At 37.6% G+C, this 23,258-nt stretch overlaps 1 protein-coding gene across 1 annotated transcript; it reads right to left on the reverse strand.

Annotated features, from left to right (window-relative positions):
* Positions 1-2,703: 2,703 nt before the first annotated feature.
* LOC138855052 (uncharacterized) lies at positions 2,704-5,168 on the reverse strand. The gene is made up of 3 exons (XM_070101834.1): positions 5,031-5,168; positions 3,228-4,888; positions 2,704-2,838 (listed from the first exon to the last, which is right to left on the reverse strand). The coding sequence occupies exons 1-2, from the start codon at positions 5,137-5,139 to the stop codon at positions 4,266-4,268; spliced, it is 732 nt and encodes a 243-aa protein (XP_069957935.1). The 5' UTR covers positions 5,140-5,168; the 3' UTR covers positions 2,704-2,838; positions 3,228-4,265.
* Between the last annotated feature and the right edge of the window lie 18,090 nt (positions 5,169-23,258).

Here is a 23,258-nt window from a genome sequence, read left to right on the forward strand (position 1 = left end):
TGGATTGTCCCTCCTTCCACCCCACCCCAAAATTTCTCAATATTACCAAGTTTTTGGATTCCCCCCCTATGGGGTTTTCGAAATTCTCCTTGGATCAAGGTTTTTTGGTTTCCTCCCCTCTGGGGGTAAGCATTCAAATGAACTCCTCCTATGGGGCATGCTTACTACAAGTCTAAACAAGTGTGACGTCAGTATTCCTCTCATTAATGTGTTTACTCGACGGTCAGTGACGTCACGCGATGACCCCCACACACACACAAGCTGAATCATGTCGAACTTTCAGTTCATTCAAGTTAATAAGGGGATATAGTACCTACATCATAGGGAAAACATTTTCATCATCAGAAAGACACATTTTTTCGTTAATACCCACAATTTCTTTACAACACAAGTCTAGACATTTTTCATCTCAGGTCACTCCCCACGAAGTAACCTCCTCCCCACTCTCCCAAACCCTCACACTCCAACCAACACCTCACAATTTTCACTCATAACCCCCAATTTTTCTCGTTTTAACCCTTTTAGTTCATTAAAGTTAATAAGGGGACACATGCATCAGAAAGTCACCGCATCCACTTTCGTTAAATTCACTACTCACAATTTTACATATTACGAAGTTAAATACGCACTTTTACTTTGAACATCTTCAAAAACACTCTCATAAATCATTGAATACTCACAAAAAATACCTTTATACATTTCCAAACAACACTGAAATACTCCAAAAACATCATTCGAACACCCCCAAATCACCTCTGAATACTCCCAGAACACCTTCATAAGTACTCTTGCACATCATTTGAACACCTTCAAAACACTCTCATAATCATTTGTACACCTTCAAAACACCTTTGAATACTCACATAAACACCCTTGAACACCTTCAAAACACCTTCAAAGCACTCTCATAATCATTTGAACACACTCAAAACACCTTTTGAACACCTTTGAACACCTTTGAACATTTCCAAACAACACTGAAACACTTCCAAAAACACCATTTGAGTACTCCCAATTACACCACTGAATACTACTAAAACACCGCTGAATTCAATCAAAACACCCTTCAACACCTTCAAACACCCTTGAACACCTTCAAAACACCTTTGAATAACCTCAAAACACCTTTGATCACCTTCAAAACACCCTTGAACACCTTCAAAACACCCTTGAACACCCTTGATCACCTTCAAAAAAACAACATTTGAACACCTTCAAAAACACTCTTCAACACCTTCAAACACCCTTGAACACCTTCAAAACACCTTTGAATATCGTTTTAAACTAATTTCATCACAACCCACTTATATCATCTTTTTATCGGTAACTCTAATTCGACTACACTACCCTCATCAATTACCAACAAATTTTACTCGTTTTAACCCTTTTAGTTCATTAAAGTTAATAAGGGGACACATCACTGTAACCAAGATATTCACACACACACACACACACACACACACACACACACACACACACACACACACACACACACACACACACACACACACACGCACCTAACCTAACCTAACCTTACCTAACCTAACATACCCTAACCTAACTTTTCCTAACCTAGCCTAACCTAACCTAACCGAACCTATCCTAACCTAACCTAACCTAACCTAACCTAACCTACCTAACCTAACCTAACCTAACCTAACCTAACCGAACCTAACCTTACCTAACATAACCTAACCTAACCTTACCTAACATAACCTAACCTAACCTTACCACTTAACCTAACCTAACCTAACCGAACCTAACCTTACCTAACATAACCTAACCGAACCTATCCTAACCTAACCTATCCTAACCTAACTTAACCTAACCTAACCTAACCTACCGAACCTAACCTATCCTAACCTAACCTATCCTAACCTTACCTAACATAACATAACCTAACCTTACCTAACCTAGCCTAACCTAACCTAACCTAGCCTAACCTAACTTAACCTAACCTAACCTATCCTAACCTAGCCTAACCTAACCTAACCTAGCCTAACCTAACTTAACCTAACCTAACCTATCCTAACCTAACCTAACCTAACCTTACCTAACATAACCTAACCTAACCTATCTTAACCTAACCCAACCTAGCCGAACCTATCCTAACCTAACCTAAAATATATTGGAACACCCCCAAAATACATTAGAGTACTCCAGAATTACTTTGAACGACTCCATTTTGGATATTTCCAAATTAGTTTTGAAAACTTTATCGTAAAATCGAACATTATTTTCTTGTTGGTAAAACACACTCAATGGTAGAAATATTTACTCGATTTCCGAATAGAAGCACTGTCTTCGCTCTGAGAGACTCATTGTGGGTCAGCCCTTCCCCAACACTTGGTGTAATGCGGTTCACACCTAAGGTAGATTTAAGATAATCATGAACACCTGGATCAACTCAGGACAGACAGGCGCCATGTAATGCGGTTCACACCCAAGGTAGAACATATCACCTGCGTCAACTCAGGACAGCCAGGCGCCATGAAATGCGGGTAACATCCAAGATAGAATATAATACCAGTATATCCTTACTGAAACACCTAGGTCAATCGTCACCCTAAAGCAACTAATTTTGGTGAGGTCATTACTTTTTTAGTTCATTTTAAAATAATAAGGGGAAGATTGAGATATAACATTTGTATTCTACCTCAATACATTTTTTTTCATGGTAAGGTTTGATTTAAAACTTCATCATGTCTTAAAAATTTTTATTAAACATTTCTCTTTTTAATGAATGAAAACATATTAATCTTGGTGTAACAACACGATCTAAACATCATAAATCCTCCTCTCTAAGTCTTGTTCTTCCAAGTCCCGTCACATCGGTACCTGTAAATTTTAATATATTTCATTAGCATATAATGTGGAGAAATTTGCACCATCACCTGTAAAAGATATAACCAACTAAAAGTTACTTATTTTTTCACTATCCCAAGCATATTCTTCTCGTTAACTTAAATATCTCCCCATTCATGACTTAAAAAAAGCATGATCGTGATGTAAGTATTATGGTAGACATGATTCTCGGTGTTCAGGTAGAGAAAGTCGAAAAAGGTAAGTGTTACATTTTCATGAAGAGATAAATATGAGTTATTAATTCAAATATATCTCTCTTCAAGTTATAATTACTTCCTCATAATAATTTAAATGAATTAATCCTTCCTCATATTATTTAAAATGAATTAATCCACTGATACAAGGTAAATAATTTTGCTTACCTCATGAGGGATACCAAGCACTTCCTTCAACTCTAGAAGACAATAACTTCGAATCATCTTCTAATTCTTGTCCTTGGTTAATGTTTTTCATTTCTTCTTTGACAACCATGGTTGATCGAATACCTTCTTCCTTAAATTTCATTATCATATCTTCGAGTATAGGTTTATAGTGCGTATTCCAGATATAATCATTTGAAGTTTCACACCTCCCAATACCTTTCAGAAAGATAACCTCGCGTATATTTTTATTGTCTTTCACACTTTTTATGAGTCTCTCAATGGATTCCTTGAAATATCTTATTCTGTCTGCGATAGTATCTTTCTTTAAACCATACACCAAATGAGCATCTCTTGATTTTTCAATTAAATTTTGAGAAATGGTATTTTCCTCCAATGGTCCAGCAATACCAAATTGGCTTATTATGGCTGCTAAATAAGGAAGATTCAATTTTCTTTGATCCGGTGAAGGTTCAAACTCGATAACATTTCCAGGAGCATCACGATCTTCAACTCTGCATCTTCTAAGATTAAATAATGGTTCTCTACTTCGATACACATCAGCATAAGGATATTTCTTACCCAAATAATAACTTGCACCATATCCTTTTATAGCAACACAATTCACATGAAAAACAATGCAGACGTTGTCACGACAATATTTTTCATCGTACAATTTTCCTTCTTCAATTTTAAAATATTTTTCCATCCTATTGGCTGTCTCCATTTTCTTGATCTGGTTAGTCGCACCCTGCTGGAAGAGGTACTAATGCACGACCATCAGAGAACAGAGATTTTTATACTCAGCACCGTTCCTGCCAGACGTATGATCTCTATTCAGTTGCCTAATAAGGTTTTAGACTGCTGGTGAATAAAAAAGTATTATAGAGATATTTTATTTGACATATTTTACAATAATGATAACAATATTTCTATGACGTTTTTTTTTAATTCCTTTGCAAAATCAAGAACTTTCCCCTTGTTAACTTAAATGAACTAAAATGCTGGTGAATAAAACAAAAAAAGTATTATAGAGATATTTTATTTGGCATATTTTACAATAATGATAACAATATTTCTACGACGTTTTTTTAATTCCTTTGCAAAATCAAGAATGATTTTAAGATATGCATGCCAATCACCTCCGGCTGAAGCACACCCAATTCCTTCTGGAAACACGACTTTTTCCATTATAATCCCGTTGGGATCTGTTAATAACCACTTAACAAGTTCATTCATGCACTCTTTGAATATAATCTCACGACCTTTCTTTGTATCTAAATATTTGCATGTATTATAGTAGGTCTTATCAACTTTACAGTTCATATAATACTTATGTGGAGGCCCCATCGCATACTGTGCGAACATATTAACAATCATGGGGTTATTTTTTCCATTATTTACAAATTTTATGCTTCCAAATTTATCCCGAGTGACTTCACTAGCTAGATTTGCTTTATGACATCCAGGTGATCTAAATAAATAAGGATTGCTAAGTGGTAAAACCTGACTTAAAGCATCAGCAAGACCTCCCTTTTTCAATTTAACAGCGCAACAATTTGCTTGTTGTACTAAAAGAATTTTATCACTGCCACTAAAATCTTTTGTAATATTCCCTTGCATTACCAAAAGATATTTTTCTTCATCTTTTGTTGCTTCTTTACCTGCAATTTTGATAAAATATTAGTATTATATCCCAAAAATTAAGTTTGTTACACAACAAATGAAAAAATATTTCTCATTAGAATTTCTAAAAATTACAATGTGGGTGAATTTTACTCATTAATATCTCATTAAAAAACTCACGTTCAAAATCTTCCATTGCTATAAGCATTTCTTTATCGGTGAGATATTGATCACAACCCTCCAAAACGAAGGAAGGTGACTGATCAAGGTCTTCTATCGAATTAATCATTTCTTTATCAGTTCAGTGGTGTGTAGACACTTGCTTCTGTAACAAATTTTTTCACATGTAACTTCCGCGTCTTCATCTAAATACTCTTGTAACTCAATATGGACGTGTCTTCTTATACTCTTTTCACCGCGAGGGTTGACATGTTAGTAGTTTTTTTTATAACTATATGTGTAGAGAAATTTGTTCCATGAAAAACACTACGTGGCATCACCATGACGATAGGTGAATGAATCACCACGAGTTTAGTGTCATACAGGAAGGGGATCATAACTTACTTCAATGGTATTATGTTATTACTATACCGATGGTGCATACTTGGAAATGCAAGAACTTTCCCCTTGTTAACTTAAATGAACTAAAAGTGTTTGGGGTAAGATAATTTGTTCAATGAGTATCGTGACGTCATTGCTTTTAGTTCATTTTAAAATAATAAAGGGAAGATGTTCTAACCTGTTTTAACGCGTTGCTGGATAGTGACGTCACAAGCATGTGTTGCCAAAAATATTGTCTGAATAAATCTTTTTTACTGAAAAATAATGAAAGTTAACACTTTTAGTTCATTAAAGTTAATAAGGGGATCACAATTTGAAATGGGTAATATATATGCTTTGAAGAAATCCCCTGTAATGAGTATTTGTATTAAAAAAAAAGATAATCGATGATGACAACGATTGAAATTTTTGGTATAAATATTTGGAGTGAAATGGTAAGGAATCACTTGAAGAAGAAATATGGAGGTGGTTGCGACAAAACATACTAGTGCGGTGTTTATAGAAATGTTATATACAATTAAGAGAGTCGAACCCATTCAAAAAAGAGTTGATGCGGAACCTGTTCTCTCAAAAGAAGAGATTGTAGCTGAGGTACGAGAAATGACTCAACGATGGAGCGAAGAAATATTGGAAAATTTATTGTTACGAGAATGTGAATGGAGTAGTCATTTATCTCAAACTTTTATTATACCAAAGCCCAAAAAATTAATTAAGAAAATGGATTTTGAAATGGCTGATCCTAGTTTAGGTAAGTTTAATGAAATTTTTCATTTAATACTATTTAGCAACTCTTTATGTGTATGGGAGAGTGTTGTGTGTAAGTCACCCCAGACATTGTCCGGAACCCGCATAGAAAGCATCTAATATGGGGAAACTTGCCGACTTCATTGTTATTTGTGAAATGGTGAAAGATCTTCCTTGGTTGGAATTTTGCAACACTGCCAATCAACTCTTAAAGAAAGATGGTGAAACATTGAGTGAAAAGAATTTTCAGCGAGTTAAAAATTGGTTAGAAAATGAACTTGATTCACATAAATTCATTGATGAAATGGCAACGGAGTGGAGTGATGATCTGGTATATTATATTTTGGAAAACAATATACCTGAAAACTTTGTCAGTCAAATATTTAATCGACAGTATAATCTGTGTATTTTGCATAGATGGTACAACACAAAGAAGTGGAAATTAATTTGGAGAGAACTTTTCACAGATATTAAACAATATATTAAAAACATTGAGCCTAATGTGTGAGTAACATATAAAGGTAAGCAAAATTATTTACCTTGTATCAGTGGATTAATTCATTTTAAATAATATGAGGAAGGATTAATTCATTTAAATTATTATGAGGAAGTAATTATAACTTGAAGAGAGATATATTTGAATTAATAACTCATATTTATCTCTTCATGAAAATGTAACACTTACCTTTTTCGACTTTCTCTACCTGAACACCGAGAATCATGTCTACCATAATACTTACATCACGATCATGCTTTTTTTAAGTCATGAATGGGGAGATATTTAAGTTAACGAGAAGAATATGCTTGGGATAGTGAAAAAATAAGTAACTTTTAGTTGGTTATATCTTTTACAGGTGATGGTGCAAATTTCTCCACATTATATGCTAATGAAATATATTAAAATTTACAGGTACCGATGTGACGGGACTTGGAAGAACAAGACTTAGAGAGGAGGATTTATGATGTTTAGATCGTGTTGTTACACCAAGATTAATATGTTTTCATTCATTAAAAAGAGAAATGTTTAATAAAAATTTTTAAGACATGATGAAGTTTTAAATCAAACCTTACCATGAAAAAAAATGTATTGAGGTAGAATACAAATGTTATATCTCAATCTTCCCCTTATTATTTTAAAATGAACTAAAAAAGTAATGACCTCACCAAAATTAGTTGCTTTAGGGTGACGATTGACCTAGGTGTTTCAGTAAGGATATACTGGTATTATATTCTATCTTGGATGTTACCCGCATTTCATGGCGCCTGGCTGTCCTGAGTTGACGCAGGTGATATGTTCTACCTTGGGTGTGAACCGCATTACATGGCGCCTGTCTGTCCTGAGTTGATCCAGGTGTTCATGATTATCTTAAATCTACCTTAGGTGTGAACCGCATTACACCATGTGTTGGGGAAGGGCTGACCCACAATGAGTCTCTCAGAGCGAAGACAGTGCTTCTATTCGGAAATCGAGTAAATATTTCTACCATTGAGTGTGTTTTACCAACAAGAAAATAATGTTCGATTTTACGATAAAGTTTTCAAAACTAATTTGGAAATATCCAAAATGGAGTCGTTCAAAGTAATTCTGGAGTACTCTAATGTATTTTGGGGGTGTTCCAATATATTTTAGGTTAGGTTAGGATAGGTTCGGCTAGGTTGGGTTAGGTTAAGATAGGTTAGGTTAGGTTATGTTAGGTAAGGTTAGGTTAGGTTAGGTTAGGTTAGGTTAGGTTAGGTTAGGTTAGGTTAGGTTAGGTTAGGTTAGGTTAGGTACGGTTAGGTTAGGTTAGGTTAGGTTAGGTTAGGTTAGGTTAGGTTCGGTTAGGTTAGGTTAGGTTAGGTTAGGTTAGGTTAGGTTAGGTTAGGTTAGGTTAGGGTAGGTTAGGTTAGGTTAGGTTAGGTTAGGTTAGGTTAGGTTAGGTTTGGTTAGGTTAGGTTAGGTTAGGTTAGATTAGGGTAGGTTAGGTTAGGTTAGGTTGGGTTAGGTTAGGTTAGGTTAGGTTAGGTTAGGTTAGGTTAGGCTAGGGTAGGTTAGGTTAGGTTAGGTTAGGTTAAGTTAGGTTAGGTTAGGTTAGGTTAGGTTAGGGTAGGTTTGGTTAGGTTAGGTTAGGTTAGGTTAGGTTAGATTAAGTTAGGTTAGGTTAGGTTAGGTTAGGCTAGGGTAGGTTTGGTTAGGTTAGGTTAGGTTAGGTTAGGTTAGGTTAGGTTAGGTTAGGTTAGGTTAGGTTAGGTTAGGTTTAGGTTAGGTTAGGTTAAGTGGTAAGGTTAGGTTATGTTATGTAGGTTAGGTTAGGTTAGGTTAAGTTAGGTTAGGTTATAGGTTAGGTTAGGATAGGTTCGGTTAGGTTATGTTAGGTAAGGTTAGGTTCGGTTAGGTTAGGTTAGGTTAAGTGGTAAGGTTAGGTTAGGTTATGTTAGGTAAGGTTAGGTTAGGTTATGTTAGGTAAGGTTAGGTTCGGTTAGGTTAGGTTAGGTTAGGTTAGGTTAGGTAGGTTAGGTTAGGTTAGGTTAGGTTAGGTTAGGATAGGTTCGGTTAGGTTAGGTTAGGCTAGGTTAGGAAAAGTTAGGTTAGGGTATGTTAGGTTAGGTAAGGTTAGGTTAGGTTAGGTGCGTGTGTGTGTGTGTGTGTGTGTGTGTGTGTGTGTGTGTGTGTGTGTGTGTGTGTGTGTGTGTGTGTGTGTGTGTGTGTGTGTGTGAATATCTTGGTTACAGTGATGTGTCCCCTTATTAACTTTAATGAACTAAAAGGGTTAAAACGAGTAAAATTTGTTGGTAATTGATGAGGGTAGTGTAGTCGAATTAGAGTTACCGATAAAAAGATGATATAAGTGGGTTGTGATGAAATTAGTTTAAAACGATATTCAAAGGTGTTTTGAAGGTGTTCAAGGGTGTTTGAAGGTGTTGAAGAGTGTTTTTGAAGGTGTTCAAGAGTGTTTTTTTGAAGGTGTTCAAGGGTGTTTTGAAGGTGTTCAAGGGTGTTTTGAAGGTGATCAAAGGTGTTTTGAGGTTATTCAAAGGTGTTTTGAAGGTGTTCAAGGGTGTTTGAAGGTGTTGAAGGGTGTTTTGATTGAATTCAGCGGTGTTTTAGTAGTATTCAGTGGTGTAATTGGGAGTACTCAAATGGTGTTTTTGGAAGTGTTTCAGTGTTGTTTGGAAATGTTCAAAGGTGTTCAAAGGTGTTCAAAAGGTGTTTTGAGTGTGTTCAAATGATTATGAGAGTGCTTTGAAGGTGTTTTGAAGGTGTTCAAGGGTGTTTATGTGAGTATTCAAAGGTGTTTTGAAGGTGTACAAATGATTATGAGAGTGTTTTGAAGGTGTTCAAATGATGTGCAAGAGTACTTATGAAGGTGTTCTGGGAGTATTCAGAGGTGATTTGGGGGTGTTCGAATGATGTTTTTGGAGTATTTCAGTGTTGTTTGGAAATGTATAAAGGTATTTTTTGTGAGTATTCAATGATTTATGAGAGTGTTTTTGAAGATGTTCAAAGTAAAAGTGCGTATTTAACTTCGTAATATGTAAAATTGTGAGTAGTGAATTTAACGAAAGTGGATGCGGTGACTTTCTGATGCATGTGTCCCCTTATTAACTTTAATGAACTAAAAGGGTTAAAACGAGAAAAATTGGGGGTTATGAGTGAAAATTGTGAGGTGTTGGTTGGAGTGTGAGGGTTTGGGAGAGTGGGGAGGAGGTTACTTCGTGGGGAGTGACCTGAGATGAAAAATGTCTAGACTTGTGTTGTAAAGAAATTGTGGGTATTAACGAAAAAAATGTGTCTTTCTGATGATGAAAATGTTTTCCCTATGATGTAGGTACTATATCCCCTTATTAACTTGAATGAACTGAAAGTTCGACATGATTCAGCTTGTGTGTGTGGGGGTCATCGCGTGACGTCACTGACCGTCGAGTAAACACATTAATGAGAGGAATACTGACGTCACACTTGTTTAGACTTGTAGTAAGAGAGAGCACCATGCCCCATAGGAGGAGTTCATTTGAATGCTTACCCCCAGAGGGGAGGAAACCAAAAAACCTTGATCCAAGGAATTGGAGAATTTCGAAACCCCCATAGGGGGGAATCCAAAAACTTGGTAATATTGAGAAATTTTTGGGATTGGGGGGTGGGGTGGAAGGAGGGACAATCCAAAAAACCTTGATCCAAGGAGATGGAGAATTTCGAAAACCCCATAGGGAGGATCCAAAAAACTTGATCTAAGGAGATGGAGAATTTCGAAAACCCTATAGGGGAGGAATCCAAAAACTTGTATCATCGAGAAATTTTTGGGTTGGGGGGTGAAAGTGGGAGGGGGATCCGAGGAGATGGAGAAATTCAAAACCCCCAGAGGGGGGAATCCAAAAAACTTGATCCGAGGAAGTAGAGTCTTTGTATTATCGAGTGAAAAAAATTGGGATGGTGGGGGTGAAAGGAGGGGTACCCAAAAAAAACCTTGATCCGAGGAATTGGAGAATTTCGAAAACCCCATAGGGGGGAATCCAAAACTTGTATCATCGAGAAATTTTTGGGGTTGGGGGGTGAAAGTGGGAGGGGGAACCTTAAAAATTTGATCCAAGGAGATGGAGAATTTCGAAAACCTCCATAGGGGGGAATGCAAAAACTTGTAATATCGAGAAATTTTGGGATGGGGGTGAAAGTGAGAGGGGGAACCTTAAAAACTTGATCCGAGGAGATGGAGAGCACAAGAAAATGAAATTCAAAAAAAATTCGACAAAAATCGGAAAAAAATTCGAGGCGCGGGGGCGATCCGGACGACGCTGCAGAAGGCGCAGCAGAAGGCGCGAAGGGGCGCGGGCGGGCGCGCGGGGTGGGGCGGGGCGCGCGGGGCGCTCGGGGCGGCGGGGCGGGGCGCGCGGGTGCGCGGGCGCGCGGGGCGGCGGGGCGGGGCGCGCGGGTGCGCGGGCGCGCGGCGCGACGGCGGGGTCGCGAGGCGGGGGGTCGTGGGGGGTGTGGGTATTGGGGGGTCAAGGGTGAGGTAGTCTCGAGGGCGAGGTCAAGCTCAAACCGGAAGTAACACCTACATGTGAAAAGGGGGAGACTCCAGCTGCTGGTCCTAGACCGGATACACCGCTCAGCCGCACCCCTAAAACCGGATACACCGCTCAGCCGCATGCCTAAAAACCGGATACACCGCTCAGCCGCATGCCTAAAAACCGGATACACCGCTCAGCCGCATGCCTAAAAACCGGATACACCGCTCAGCCGCTTTTTTGACTACTTATATATATATATATATATATATATATATATATATTCAACACGTCGGCCGTCTCCCACCGAGGCAGGGTGACCCAAAAAGAAAATACTTTCATCGTCATTCAACAATTTCACCTCACTTACACATAATCACTGTTTTTGCAGAGGTGCCCAGAATAAACAGTTTAGAAGTATATACGTATAAAAATACACAATATATCCCTCCAAACTGCTAATATCCCAAACCCCTCCTTTAGAGTGCAGGCATTGTACTTCCCATTTCCAGGACTCAAGTCCGGTTAATAAAATAACCGGTTTCCCTGAATCCCTTCACTAAATATTGCCCTGCTCACACTCCAACAGCTCGTCTGGTCCTAAATACCATTCGTCTCCATTCACTCCTATCTAACACGCTCACGCACGCTTGCTGGAAGTCCAAACCCCTCGCCCACAGCACCTCCTTTACCCACTCCCTCCAACCTTTTCGAGGACGACCCCTACCCCGCCTTCCTTTCCCTACAGATTTATAAGCTCTCCATGTCATTCTACTTTGATCCATTCTCTCTAAATGACCAAACCACCTCAACAAACCCTCTTCAGCCCTCTGACTAATACTTTTATTAACTCCACACCTTCTCCTAATTTCCACACTCCGAATTTTCTGCATAATATTTACACCACACATTGCCCTTAGACCGGACATCTCCACTGCCTCCAACCGTCTCCTCGCTGCTGCATTTACCACCCAAGCTTCACACCCATATAAGAGTGTTGGTACTTCTATACTTTTATTCATTCCCTTCTTTGCTTCCACAGATAACATTTTTTGCCTCCACATATACCTCAACGCACCAATCACCTTTTTTCCTTCATCAATTCTATGATTAACCTCATCCTTCATAAATCCATCCGCCGACAGGTCAGCTCCCAAATATCTGAAAACATTCACTTCTTCCATACTCCTCCTCCCCAATTTGATAGCCAATTTTTCTTTATCTAAATCATTTGATACCCTCATCACCTTACTCTTTTCTATGTTCACTTTCAACTTCCTATACACACACTCCCAAATTCGTCCACTAACCTTTGCAATTTTTCTTTAGAATCTCCCATAAGCACATTATCATCAGCAAAAAGTAACTGAGTCACTTCCCATTTTGTATTTGATTCCCCATAATTTAATCCCACCCCTCTCCCGAACACCCTAGCATTTACTTCTTTTACAACTCCATCTACAAATATATTAAACAACCATGGTGACATTACACATCCCTGTCTAAGACATACTTTTACCGGGAAGTAGTCTCCCTCTCTTCTACACACCCTAACCTGAGCCTCACTATCTTCATAAAAACTCTTTACAGCATTTAGTAACTTACCACCTATTCCATATACTTGCAACATCTGCCACATTGCTCCCCTATCCACTCTATCATATGCCTTTTCTAAATTCCTAAATGCAATAAAAACTTCCCTACCTTTATCTAAATACTGCTCACATATATGCCTCAATGTAAACACTTGATCTACACATCCCCTACCCACTCTGAAGCCTCCTTGCTCATCCGCAATTCTACATTCTGTCTTACCTCTAATTCTTTCAATAATAACTCTACCGTACACTTTTCCTGGTATACTCGGTAAACTTATTCCTCTATAATTTTTACAATCTCTTTTTTCCCCCTTCCCTTTATATAAAGGGACTATACACGCTCTCCGCCAATCCCTAGGTACCTTCACCTCTTTCATACATTTATTAAACAAAAATACCAACCACTCCAACACCATGTCCCTCCCTGCTTTTAACATTTCTGTCATGATCCCATCAGTTCCAGCTGCTTTACCCCCTTTCATTCTACGTAATGCCTCACGCACCTCCACCACACACATCCTGCTCTTCTTCACTACTAAACGATGGTATACTAATAAAAACGTTATCAGTTCGGGAGACCTGATTTATTGACAGACGGTAATCAGGTGGTGTGGGACTACACATGTGCATCTACCTTGGCTGATACCTGTCTCCAATACACCAGGGAGGAAGGAGTGGCAGCTGCCAGCTTCAGGGAGTTAAAAAAGTCTAGAAAATATGAAGAACTTGCCCATCATTATATGTTTGTTCCCATAGGCTCAGAGACCCTTGGCTCATGGGGAAAGAGTGCATCTAAGTTCCTTAAGGAGCAAGACAAAAGACTCATCAGGGTAACTAGGGATCCCAGGGCAGCTAGTTTTCTGTTCCAGCGACTCAGTGTGACTGTTCAGAGGAGTAATGCACGCGCCCCAGCTCTGAAGAGCTGGATGAGATTTTCGCGTTATAATCAGTGACAAACACGTAACAATATGTACTATACATGTATCTCTCACACCACATGTACTGCATATGCCATCTTTATATCAACAATGTATCTGGAATTTCACTACTCTTTCACAGTGGTTGTTTTGCATATTTTAAAATCACCTGTTTACTGTGATCTTATTGAATATATATGTGTATATATATATATATATATATATATATATATATATATATATATATATATATATATATATATATATATATATATATATATATATATATAAAATATAGGGAGGTACCACCTCTAGAACTGTTATGGGGACCCTCATCCTCAGAGAAAAGAATAAACTTGCTTCAGGGAAAACTCAAGATTCTCCCTGAAGCTGTTTGAGAATTTTCTCCTACCACCCCCTATATTATGTATATATATATTTTATTTAAAGACAAAATACATTGACAAAACATTCACAAGCATATATATATATATATATATATATATATATATATATATATATATATATATATATATATATATATATATATATGTCGTGCCGAATAGGCAGAACTTGCCATCTTGGCTTAAATAGCAACGCTCATCTTGCCATATAGGACAAGCAAAATTTTGTGTATGCAATAATTTCGCCAAAATCATTCTGAACCTAACGAAAAAAAATATATTTGATTGTGTTTGTTTAGTACTAAATTATTGTAAATATATTTAAAATATATTTAGTTGGGTTAGGCTAAAATAAATTGTTCTTGTTATAATAAGGTTAGGTAAGTTTTCTAAGACTCTTTTGATGCAAAATTAAAAATTTTTACAATAACATTAATGAATAAAATATATCTTTAAACGTATAAGAGAAAATTTCATAAAGGACTTAATTTTAAATGAGTTCTTGCTAATTGACCAGTTTTACATATTCGGCACGACATATATATATATATATATATATATATATATATATATATATATATATATATATATATATATATATATATAGACAGAGACGTTATCAACAAATTTTGTTGAAAATAAGAAAAAGTTTTGGAGTGAGATTAATAAGTTGAGGAAGCCTAGGGAACAAATGGATTTGACGGTTAAAAATAGGAGAGGAGAGTTATTAAATGGAGAGTTAGAGGTATTGGGAAGATGGGGGGGAATATTTTGAGAAATTGTTAAATGTTGATGAAGATAGGGAAGCTGTGATTTCGTGTATAGGGCAAGGAGGAACAACATCTTGTAGGAGTGAGGAAGAGCCAGTTGTGAGTGTGGGGGAAGTTCATGAGGCAGTAGGTAAAATGAAAGGGGGTAAGGCAGCCGGGATTGATGGGATAAAGATAGAAATGTTAAAAGCAGGTGGGGATATAGTTTTGGAGTGGTTGGTGCAATTATTTAATAAATGTATGGAAGAGGGTAAGGTACCTAGGGATTGGCAGAGAGCATGCATAGTTCCTTTGTATAAAGGCAAAGGGGATAAAAGAGAGTGCAAAAATTATAGGGGGATAAGTCTGCTGAGTATACCTGGTAAAGTGTATGGTAGAGTTATTATTGAAAGAATTAAGAGTAATACAGAGAGTAGGATGACAGATAAACAAGGAGGCTTTAGGAAAGGTAGGGGGTGTGTGGACCAGGTGTTTACAGTGAAACATATACGTGAACAGTATTTAGATAAGGGTAAAGAGGTTTTTGTGGCATTTATGGATTTGGAAAAGGCATATGACAGAGTGGATAGGGCGGCAATGTGGCAGATGTTGCAGGTGTATGGTGTAGGAGGTAGGTTACTGAAAGCAGTGAAGAGTTTTTGCGAGGATAGTGAGGCTCACGTTAGAGTATGTATGAGAGAGGGAGATTATTTTTTAGGAAAAGTAGGCCTTAGACAAGGATATGTGATGTCACCGTGGTTGTTCAATATATTTATAGATGGGGTTGTAAGAGAAGTGAATGCTAGGGTCTTGGCAAGAGGTGTGGGGTTAAAAGATAAAAAATCAAACACAAAGTGGGAGTTGTCACAGATGCTCTTTGCTGATGACACTGTGCTCTTGGGAGATTCTGAAGAGAAGTTGCAGAAGTTGGTGGATGAATTTGGTAGGGTATGTAAAAGAAGAAAATTATAAGAGAATATAGGAAAGAGTAAGGTTATGAGGATAAAAAAAGATTAGGTGATGAAAGATTGGATATCAGATTGGAGGTAGAGAGTATGGAGGAGGTGAATGTATTCAGATATTTGGCAGTGGACGTGTCGGCAGATGGGTCTGTGAAGGATGAGGTGAATCACAGAATTGATGAGGGGGAAAAGGGTGAGTGGTGCACTTAGGAGTCTGTGGAGACAAAGAACTTTGTCCGTGGAAGTAAAGAGGGGAATGTATGAGAGTATATCTATACCAACACTCTTGTATGGGTGTGAAGCATGGGTGATGAATGTTGCAATGAGGAGAAGGCTGGAGGCAGTGGAGATGTCATGTCTGAAGGCAATGAGTGGTGTGAATATAATGCAGAGAATTCGTAGTTTGGAAATTAGGAGAAGGTGTGGAATTACCAAAACTATTATCCAGAGGGCTGAGGAAGGGTTGTTGAGGTGGTTCGGACATGTAGAAAGAATGGAACAAAACAGAATGCCTTCTAGAGTGCATAAATGTGAAGAGGAGGGAAGGCGGGGTTGAGGTTAGCCTAGGAAGGGTTGGAGGGAGGGAGTAAAGGGGATTTTGTGTGCGAGGGGCTTGGACTTCCAACAAGCGTGCATGAGTGTATTTGATAGGAGTGAATGGAGACAAATGGTTTTTAATACTTGACGTGCTGTTGGAGTGTGAGCAAAGTAACATTTATGAAGGGATTCAGGGAAACCGGCAGCCCGGACTTGAGTCCTGGAGATGGGAAGTACAGTGTCTGCACTCTGAAGGAGGGGTGTTAATGTTGCAGTTTAAAAACTGTAGTGTAAAGCACCCTTCTGGCAAGACAGTGATGGAGTGAATGATGATGAAAGTTTTTCTTTTTCGGGCCACCCTGCCTTGGTGGGAATCGGCCGATGTGTTAATATATATATATATATATATATATATATATATATATATATATATATATATATATATATATATATATATATATATACAAAACAACCACTGTGAGAGAATAGTGAAATACCACATTATCAAGGAACTATAAAGACAATACATCAAAGGAAGGCATATAAAAGGTCGAGGCCACACCTCACCATCACATCCTTCAACAAAGCAACAACTGACGTGCAACGACACCCGACTCATAAGGAACACTGCAACAGGCCTAATGGTCCCTACTAGTCAGGTCCTTCACGACATACCACAAACAAAATATTTGCCCAAAACAAGGACTCTACCCAAGAATTAAGATTTATTATTTGTCCAATGTATTATTAAATTCTTCCCAAATTTTATTAATTGTAAATGGATCTAATTTATATAAACCAAAGTAAATATTCATATTATTGTCAAAACTGCTTTTTATGAAACAAGATTCAATTATATGCCTGTCGACCATTTACTTGCTTGATGCAACTTTCTCAACTTTTTGAAAATCAATTGGATGGTTAAAATCTCTCACTTGAATAAATAGAGCATTGGAATCTCGTCCAGTTCTAATGTTATATTTATATTGTTTTAATCTAAGTTCGAGACTTTTACCAGTTTGACCGTATTAAACTTTATCGCAAATTTTAAAAGGAATCTTTTAGACATATCCATCAGCATTTTGGGGGGAATTCTACATCAAAAGTTTTTTATTGTATCAAGACTTTTAAATACAACTTTGATATTAAAAGTCTTAAGAAGAGAAGGCATATCAACCAAGTTTTCATGGTAAGGGAGAACCAACATATTTTTAGTTGAAAAAGTTTGGTTGTCCCTTTTTGGATTGTGAAAAGTATTTCTGGCAATTTTAAAAGATTTATCAATTACGTTTCTTGGGTATTTCAGATCATTAGCTATTTCATAAATTTTGGATATTTCCTCATCTATGAGCTCTGGACTACAAATACGTAAAGCTCTCAAAAACATTGATGAGAAAACCGACAGTTTAACTCTATCCTGATGTGAAGAATAATAGTGGACATAGGAACAGTTATCTGTAGGTTTTCTGTAAATTTTAAATTTGAATTCATTATTACCCTTAATAATTAAAACATCTAGAAAAGGCAATGAGTTATTTTCCTCAAACTCAACAGTAAAGTTTATAGACTGGGCTAAGCTGTTTAATTTAATAAAGAAATGGTGTATATCTACATTCTTGGGCATAAGACACAAAATATCATCAACATATCTGAACCATTTAGCTCTATTAGGGAGGGTTGTGTTAAGCAGCCTTGTTTAAAAAAATTCCATGTATAGGTTACTAAGAACAGGTGAAAGGATTTCCCATTGCCATACCAAACATCTGAGTGTAAAATTTATCATTAAATACAAATTTTGCATCAACAATGCAAAGTTTAATAAGTTTAATGATAGTAGAAACTGGCAATGGTAAATCGTAATTAACAATTTCTTCGGATAAGAAACTTAATAAATCATTAACTGGAGCTTTTGTAAACAAGGAAGTAACATCAAAACTAACCATGTTAAAATCATTTAAGTCAGTGAAGGAGCTTAATTTTTCAACTAAATCTATGTTGTTTTTAACATTAGAGTTAGAAATTTTACCAACAATAGAGCTCAAAATGTCGATAAGCCATTTAGATAATTTATATGAAACTGAACCTATGGAGTTAATAATTGGTCTGACTGGATTACCTGGTTGGTGTGTTTTTATTAATCCATACATGTAGGGTAAAGATGGATTAGTGGAAGTAAATTGTTAATAAAAACACACAAACCAGGTAATCCAGTCAGACCAATTATTAGCTCCATAGGTTCAGTTTCAAATAAATTCTTCGCCGTAGAAAACGGCGATTTTATTAGTCCAAATCTCGAGTTCTGGGTCTTTAACTTCGTCAACTTTTTTTGATGAAGCTTAAGTACCCACAATTCATCATCGCTCTATACCCCAACATATTTAGAGGTTCTTAATAAATTTAAGAAACTAAGAATACTATATTTACTGAGGATTTATGCAGAATCTTACACATATAAGTCTACTCTTACCAGCGTCTTCTGTATTCTCTTACATTAATAAATATTACTAATTGGTAGCAAAAATTTATTTCATAGAAAAATCTTGTGAAGGGATTTTTGTTTTTCTTGGAAAGTACAATTTTTTAATTATTAATTCCAGGGTGCTACCTAAAGAGAGGAGGTTAATATACTTTGCCAGCTCTAATTTGTACAAAGATGCTCTAATATGTACTGCAACACTTGTATCTCTACGTTGGTGCTCTTACCTGTATTAGGACGCTTATAGCAACCTGTATAACAACAATCTTATCTGCACCATCATGATGGTATGTAAAGTACCATCATGCTCTTTCATGTACCATCATGCACTTATCCGTATTACAATTTTTATCTGTAGCTCGACGCTCTTATCTGTACCAAAACACTTATATCTACGCCTCGATGCTTTTATCTGTACCACGATGCTCTTACCTATCTGATACTTAACTATTCACCTATTGTTGCGTGCGTAGGGTAGAATATTTATATGGCATACAAAAGACAGAACACAAAGTTCTGAAATCATCTTTGCCAGATGTAAGCACAGAGAATTAGAGCCATCTAGTTGTGGCATGTAGTCCTAAGTCATCTGGTAACACTTACGTAGGCTGTGACGTTTTGACTCGTCAATGGGGGGAGTCGAGGGATTAATTACCTCCTCTGTTCCAGCGTACCAGCCACTCAGGCTACCAACTGACATATAGCCCACTGTGTGTATATACATGAGTATTTTACATATACATGTAAAATACTCATCTACGTAACAATAATACAGAATAGCAGCTCACTGCTGATGTAAATATCTTTTTTTTATATATAAAAATAAAAATCACGAGACAAACGGCATTACATATATTTTAAGCATATAATGACAATGCATTGTTATCTACGGTGCATACATTTATACAAATTCTTCTTCCCCAAGCCTCTTCTCTCCTTTTTCTGTCTACCATGTATAATTATCCTGCTTCTGCTCTGAGATGATGGAGATATCGTCATACGACTACATTTCTCCTATGTATTGATAGCTGTCTACTAACCTACCTACTCACCTACATAGCTGTCTACTAACCTACCTACTCACCTACATAGCTGTCTACTAACTTACCTACTCACCTACATAGCTGTCTACTATCCTACCGACTCCCCTACATAACTGTCTACTAACCTACCGACTCACCTACATAGCTGTCTACTAATCTACCTACATAGCTATCTACGAACCTACCTACTCACCTACATAGCTGTCTACTAACCTACCTATTCACCTACATAGCTGTCTACTAACCTACCGACTCACCTACATAGCTGTCTACTAACCAACCGACTCACCTACATAGCTGTCTACTAATCAACCTACATAGCTGTCTACTAATCAACCTACATAGCTGTCTACTAATCAACCTACATAGCTGTCTACTAACCTACCTACTCACCTACATAGCTGTCTACTAACCTACCTACTCACCTACATAGCTGTCTACTAACCTACCGACTCACCTACGTAGCTGTCTACTAACTTACCGACTCACCTACATAGCTGTCTACTAATCTACCTACATAGCTGTCTACTAACCTACCGACTCATCTACATAGCTGTCTAATAATCAACCTACATAGCTGTCTACTAGCCTACCTACTCACCTACATAGCTGTCTACTAACCTACCTACTCACCTACATAGCTGTCTACTAACCTACCGACTCACCTACATAGCTGTCTACTAACCAACCGACTCACCTACATAGCTGTCTACTAATCTACCTACATAGCTATCTACGAACCTACCTACTCACCTACATAGCTGTCTACTAACCTACCTACTCACCTACATAGCTGTCTACTAACCTACCGACTCACCTACATAGCTGTCTAATAATCAACCTACATAGCTGTCTACTAACCTACCTACTCACCTACATACATATATACAAATTCCTCTTCCCCAAGCCTCTTCTCTCCCTTTTCTGTCTACCATGTATAATTATCCTGCTTCTGCTCTGAGATGATGGAGATATCGTCATACGACTACATTTCTCCTATGTATTGATAGCTGTCTACTAACCTACCTACTCACCTACATAGCTGTCTACTAACTTACCTACTCACCTACATAGCTGTCTACTAACCTACCTACTCACCTACATAGCTGTCTACTAACTTACCTACTCACCTACATAGCTGTCTACTAACCTACCGACTCACCTACATAACTGTCTACTAACCTACCGACTCACCTACATAGCTGTCTACTAATCTACCTACATAGCTATCTACGAACCTACCTACTCACCTACATAGCTGTCTACTAACCTACCTACTCACCTACATAGCTGTCTACTAACCTACCGACTCACCTACATAGCTGTCTACTAACCTACCGACTCACCTACATAGCTGTCTACTAATCAACCTACATAGCTGTCTACTAATCAACCTACATAGCTGTCTACTAACCTACCTACTCACCTACATAGCTGTCTACAAACCTACCTACTCACCTACATAGCTGTCTACTAACCTACCGACTCACCTACATAGCTGTCTACTAACCTACCGACTCACCTACATAGCTGTCTACTAATCTACCTACATAGCTGTCTACTAACCTACCGACTCATCTACATAGCTGTCTAATAATCAACCTACATAGCTGTCTACTAACCTACCTACTCACCTACATAGCTGTCTACTAACCTACCTACTCACCTACATAGCTGTCTACTAACCTACCGACTCACCTACATAGCTGTCTACTAATCTACCTACATAGCTGTCTACTAACCTACCTACTCACCTAAATAGCTGTCTACTAATCAACCTACTCACCTACATAGCTGTCTACTAATCTGCCTACATAGCTGTCTACTAACCTACCTACTCACCTACATAGCTGTCTACTAACCTACCGACTCACCTACATAGCTGTCTACTAACCTACCGACTCACCTACATAGCTGTCTACTAATCTACCTACATAGCTATCTACGAACCTACCTACTCACCTACATAGCTGTCTACTAACCTACCTACTCACCTACATAGCTGTCTACTAACTTACCGACTCACCTACATAGTTGTCTACAAATCAACCTACATAGCTGTCTACTAACCTGCCTACTCACCTACATAGCTGTCTACTAACCTACATACTCACCTACATAGCTGTCTACTAACCTACCTACTCACCTACATAACTGTCTACTAATCTACCTACATAGCTGTCTACTAACCTACCTACTCACCTACATAGCTGTCTACTAATCTACCTACTCACCCACATAGCTGTCTATTAACCTACCTACTCACATACTTAGGTACCTACCTACCAATAACGTGCAACCATATTTTACACACAACATAAACAACTTCACCATTTTCCCAAAGGATCGGTTGGAGAATATTTCCATAATGATACCATGAGTGGAAGACGGGAACCAGTATATGTAAACACAGACCTTTATACTAAGCGAGCCGCCTGTTCAAGCGGGCACTTTTCTATTTGCATTTATATATTTGTGGGTGTTGAGTTAGTTCTTGCGTTCGGCATTTTGACATCCAAATGTGTGTTATTATTTAGTTTCTGTCGTGCTATCTTTTGGAACTTATGCATTATGTCTCACTAGGCCTTCCTAATGTAGTCTAATGTAAATAATATAACACAGATGATTAGGAACTTATTGCAAAAACTTTCCAAGTTCCTTCTTGAAGACAATAAGGGTATTATAGCATTTCACTCCTTATCATTTAGCTTCGTCCCCTTGTGTTCTGTCCCGCGTCAGTCTTTAACATAAGAACATAAGAAAGAAGGAACACTGCAACAGGCCTACTGGCCCATGCGAGGCAGGTCCAAGTCTTTACGTGTATCTTGTTCATGCACGCGAACATTTTGTGTTTCAGTTCATCTCTCATTAATGATACGAGGTACAATCCTCTAGTCCCTTCAGTCTTTTTTTTTTTTTTTTGGCAGCTCTTGTTTTTTTTCTTCTGATCCGAGACCTATCTTGTTTCAAACTTTTGTACTTTTAAGCGTCTCTGCACGTTTTATTAAGTCATGACTAAATACTAACGTAAGTAGCTACAGTTTTCTTATATACCTTTCTATAGTTATAGGTAAAGTACGTCAGGAAACAGAACAAGCATTTCCTGACAGGGGTCTTCCTCATATGATGACCCCAGCTGGAGTGTTTGGTCAGTTGACTGAGGCCTTCTGCTGGCTTACCAGTCCACCACTTTAAAAATTCTGGTTATGATTATAGCCAATTTATATAATACATATAGTACCTGATCCTTGATTTCATTCCAACATTTTTTGGCAAATAAATGGTTTTCCGATTTCTCTATACAATTGATGTTTTTTAACTTCACAAATATTTTTTTTCTTTTTGTTGATAGTGATATAAAACTCTATGTCCCATGAGCTATCAACTAAGGAGGAAATATACTGTATTGTGAGATATTCTTCGTAACTCGTATT

The sequence above is a fragment of the Cherax quadricarinatus genome, chromosome 79, assembly GCF_038502225.1.
Source record: "Cherax quadricarinatus isolate ZL_2023a chromosome 79, ASM3850222v1, whole genome shotgun sequence".
Taxonomy (NCBI): Eukaryota; Metazoa; Arthropoda; class Malacostraca; order Decapoda; family Parastacidae; genus Cherax; species Cherax quadricarinatus.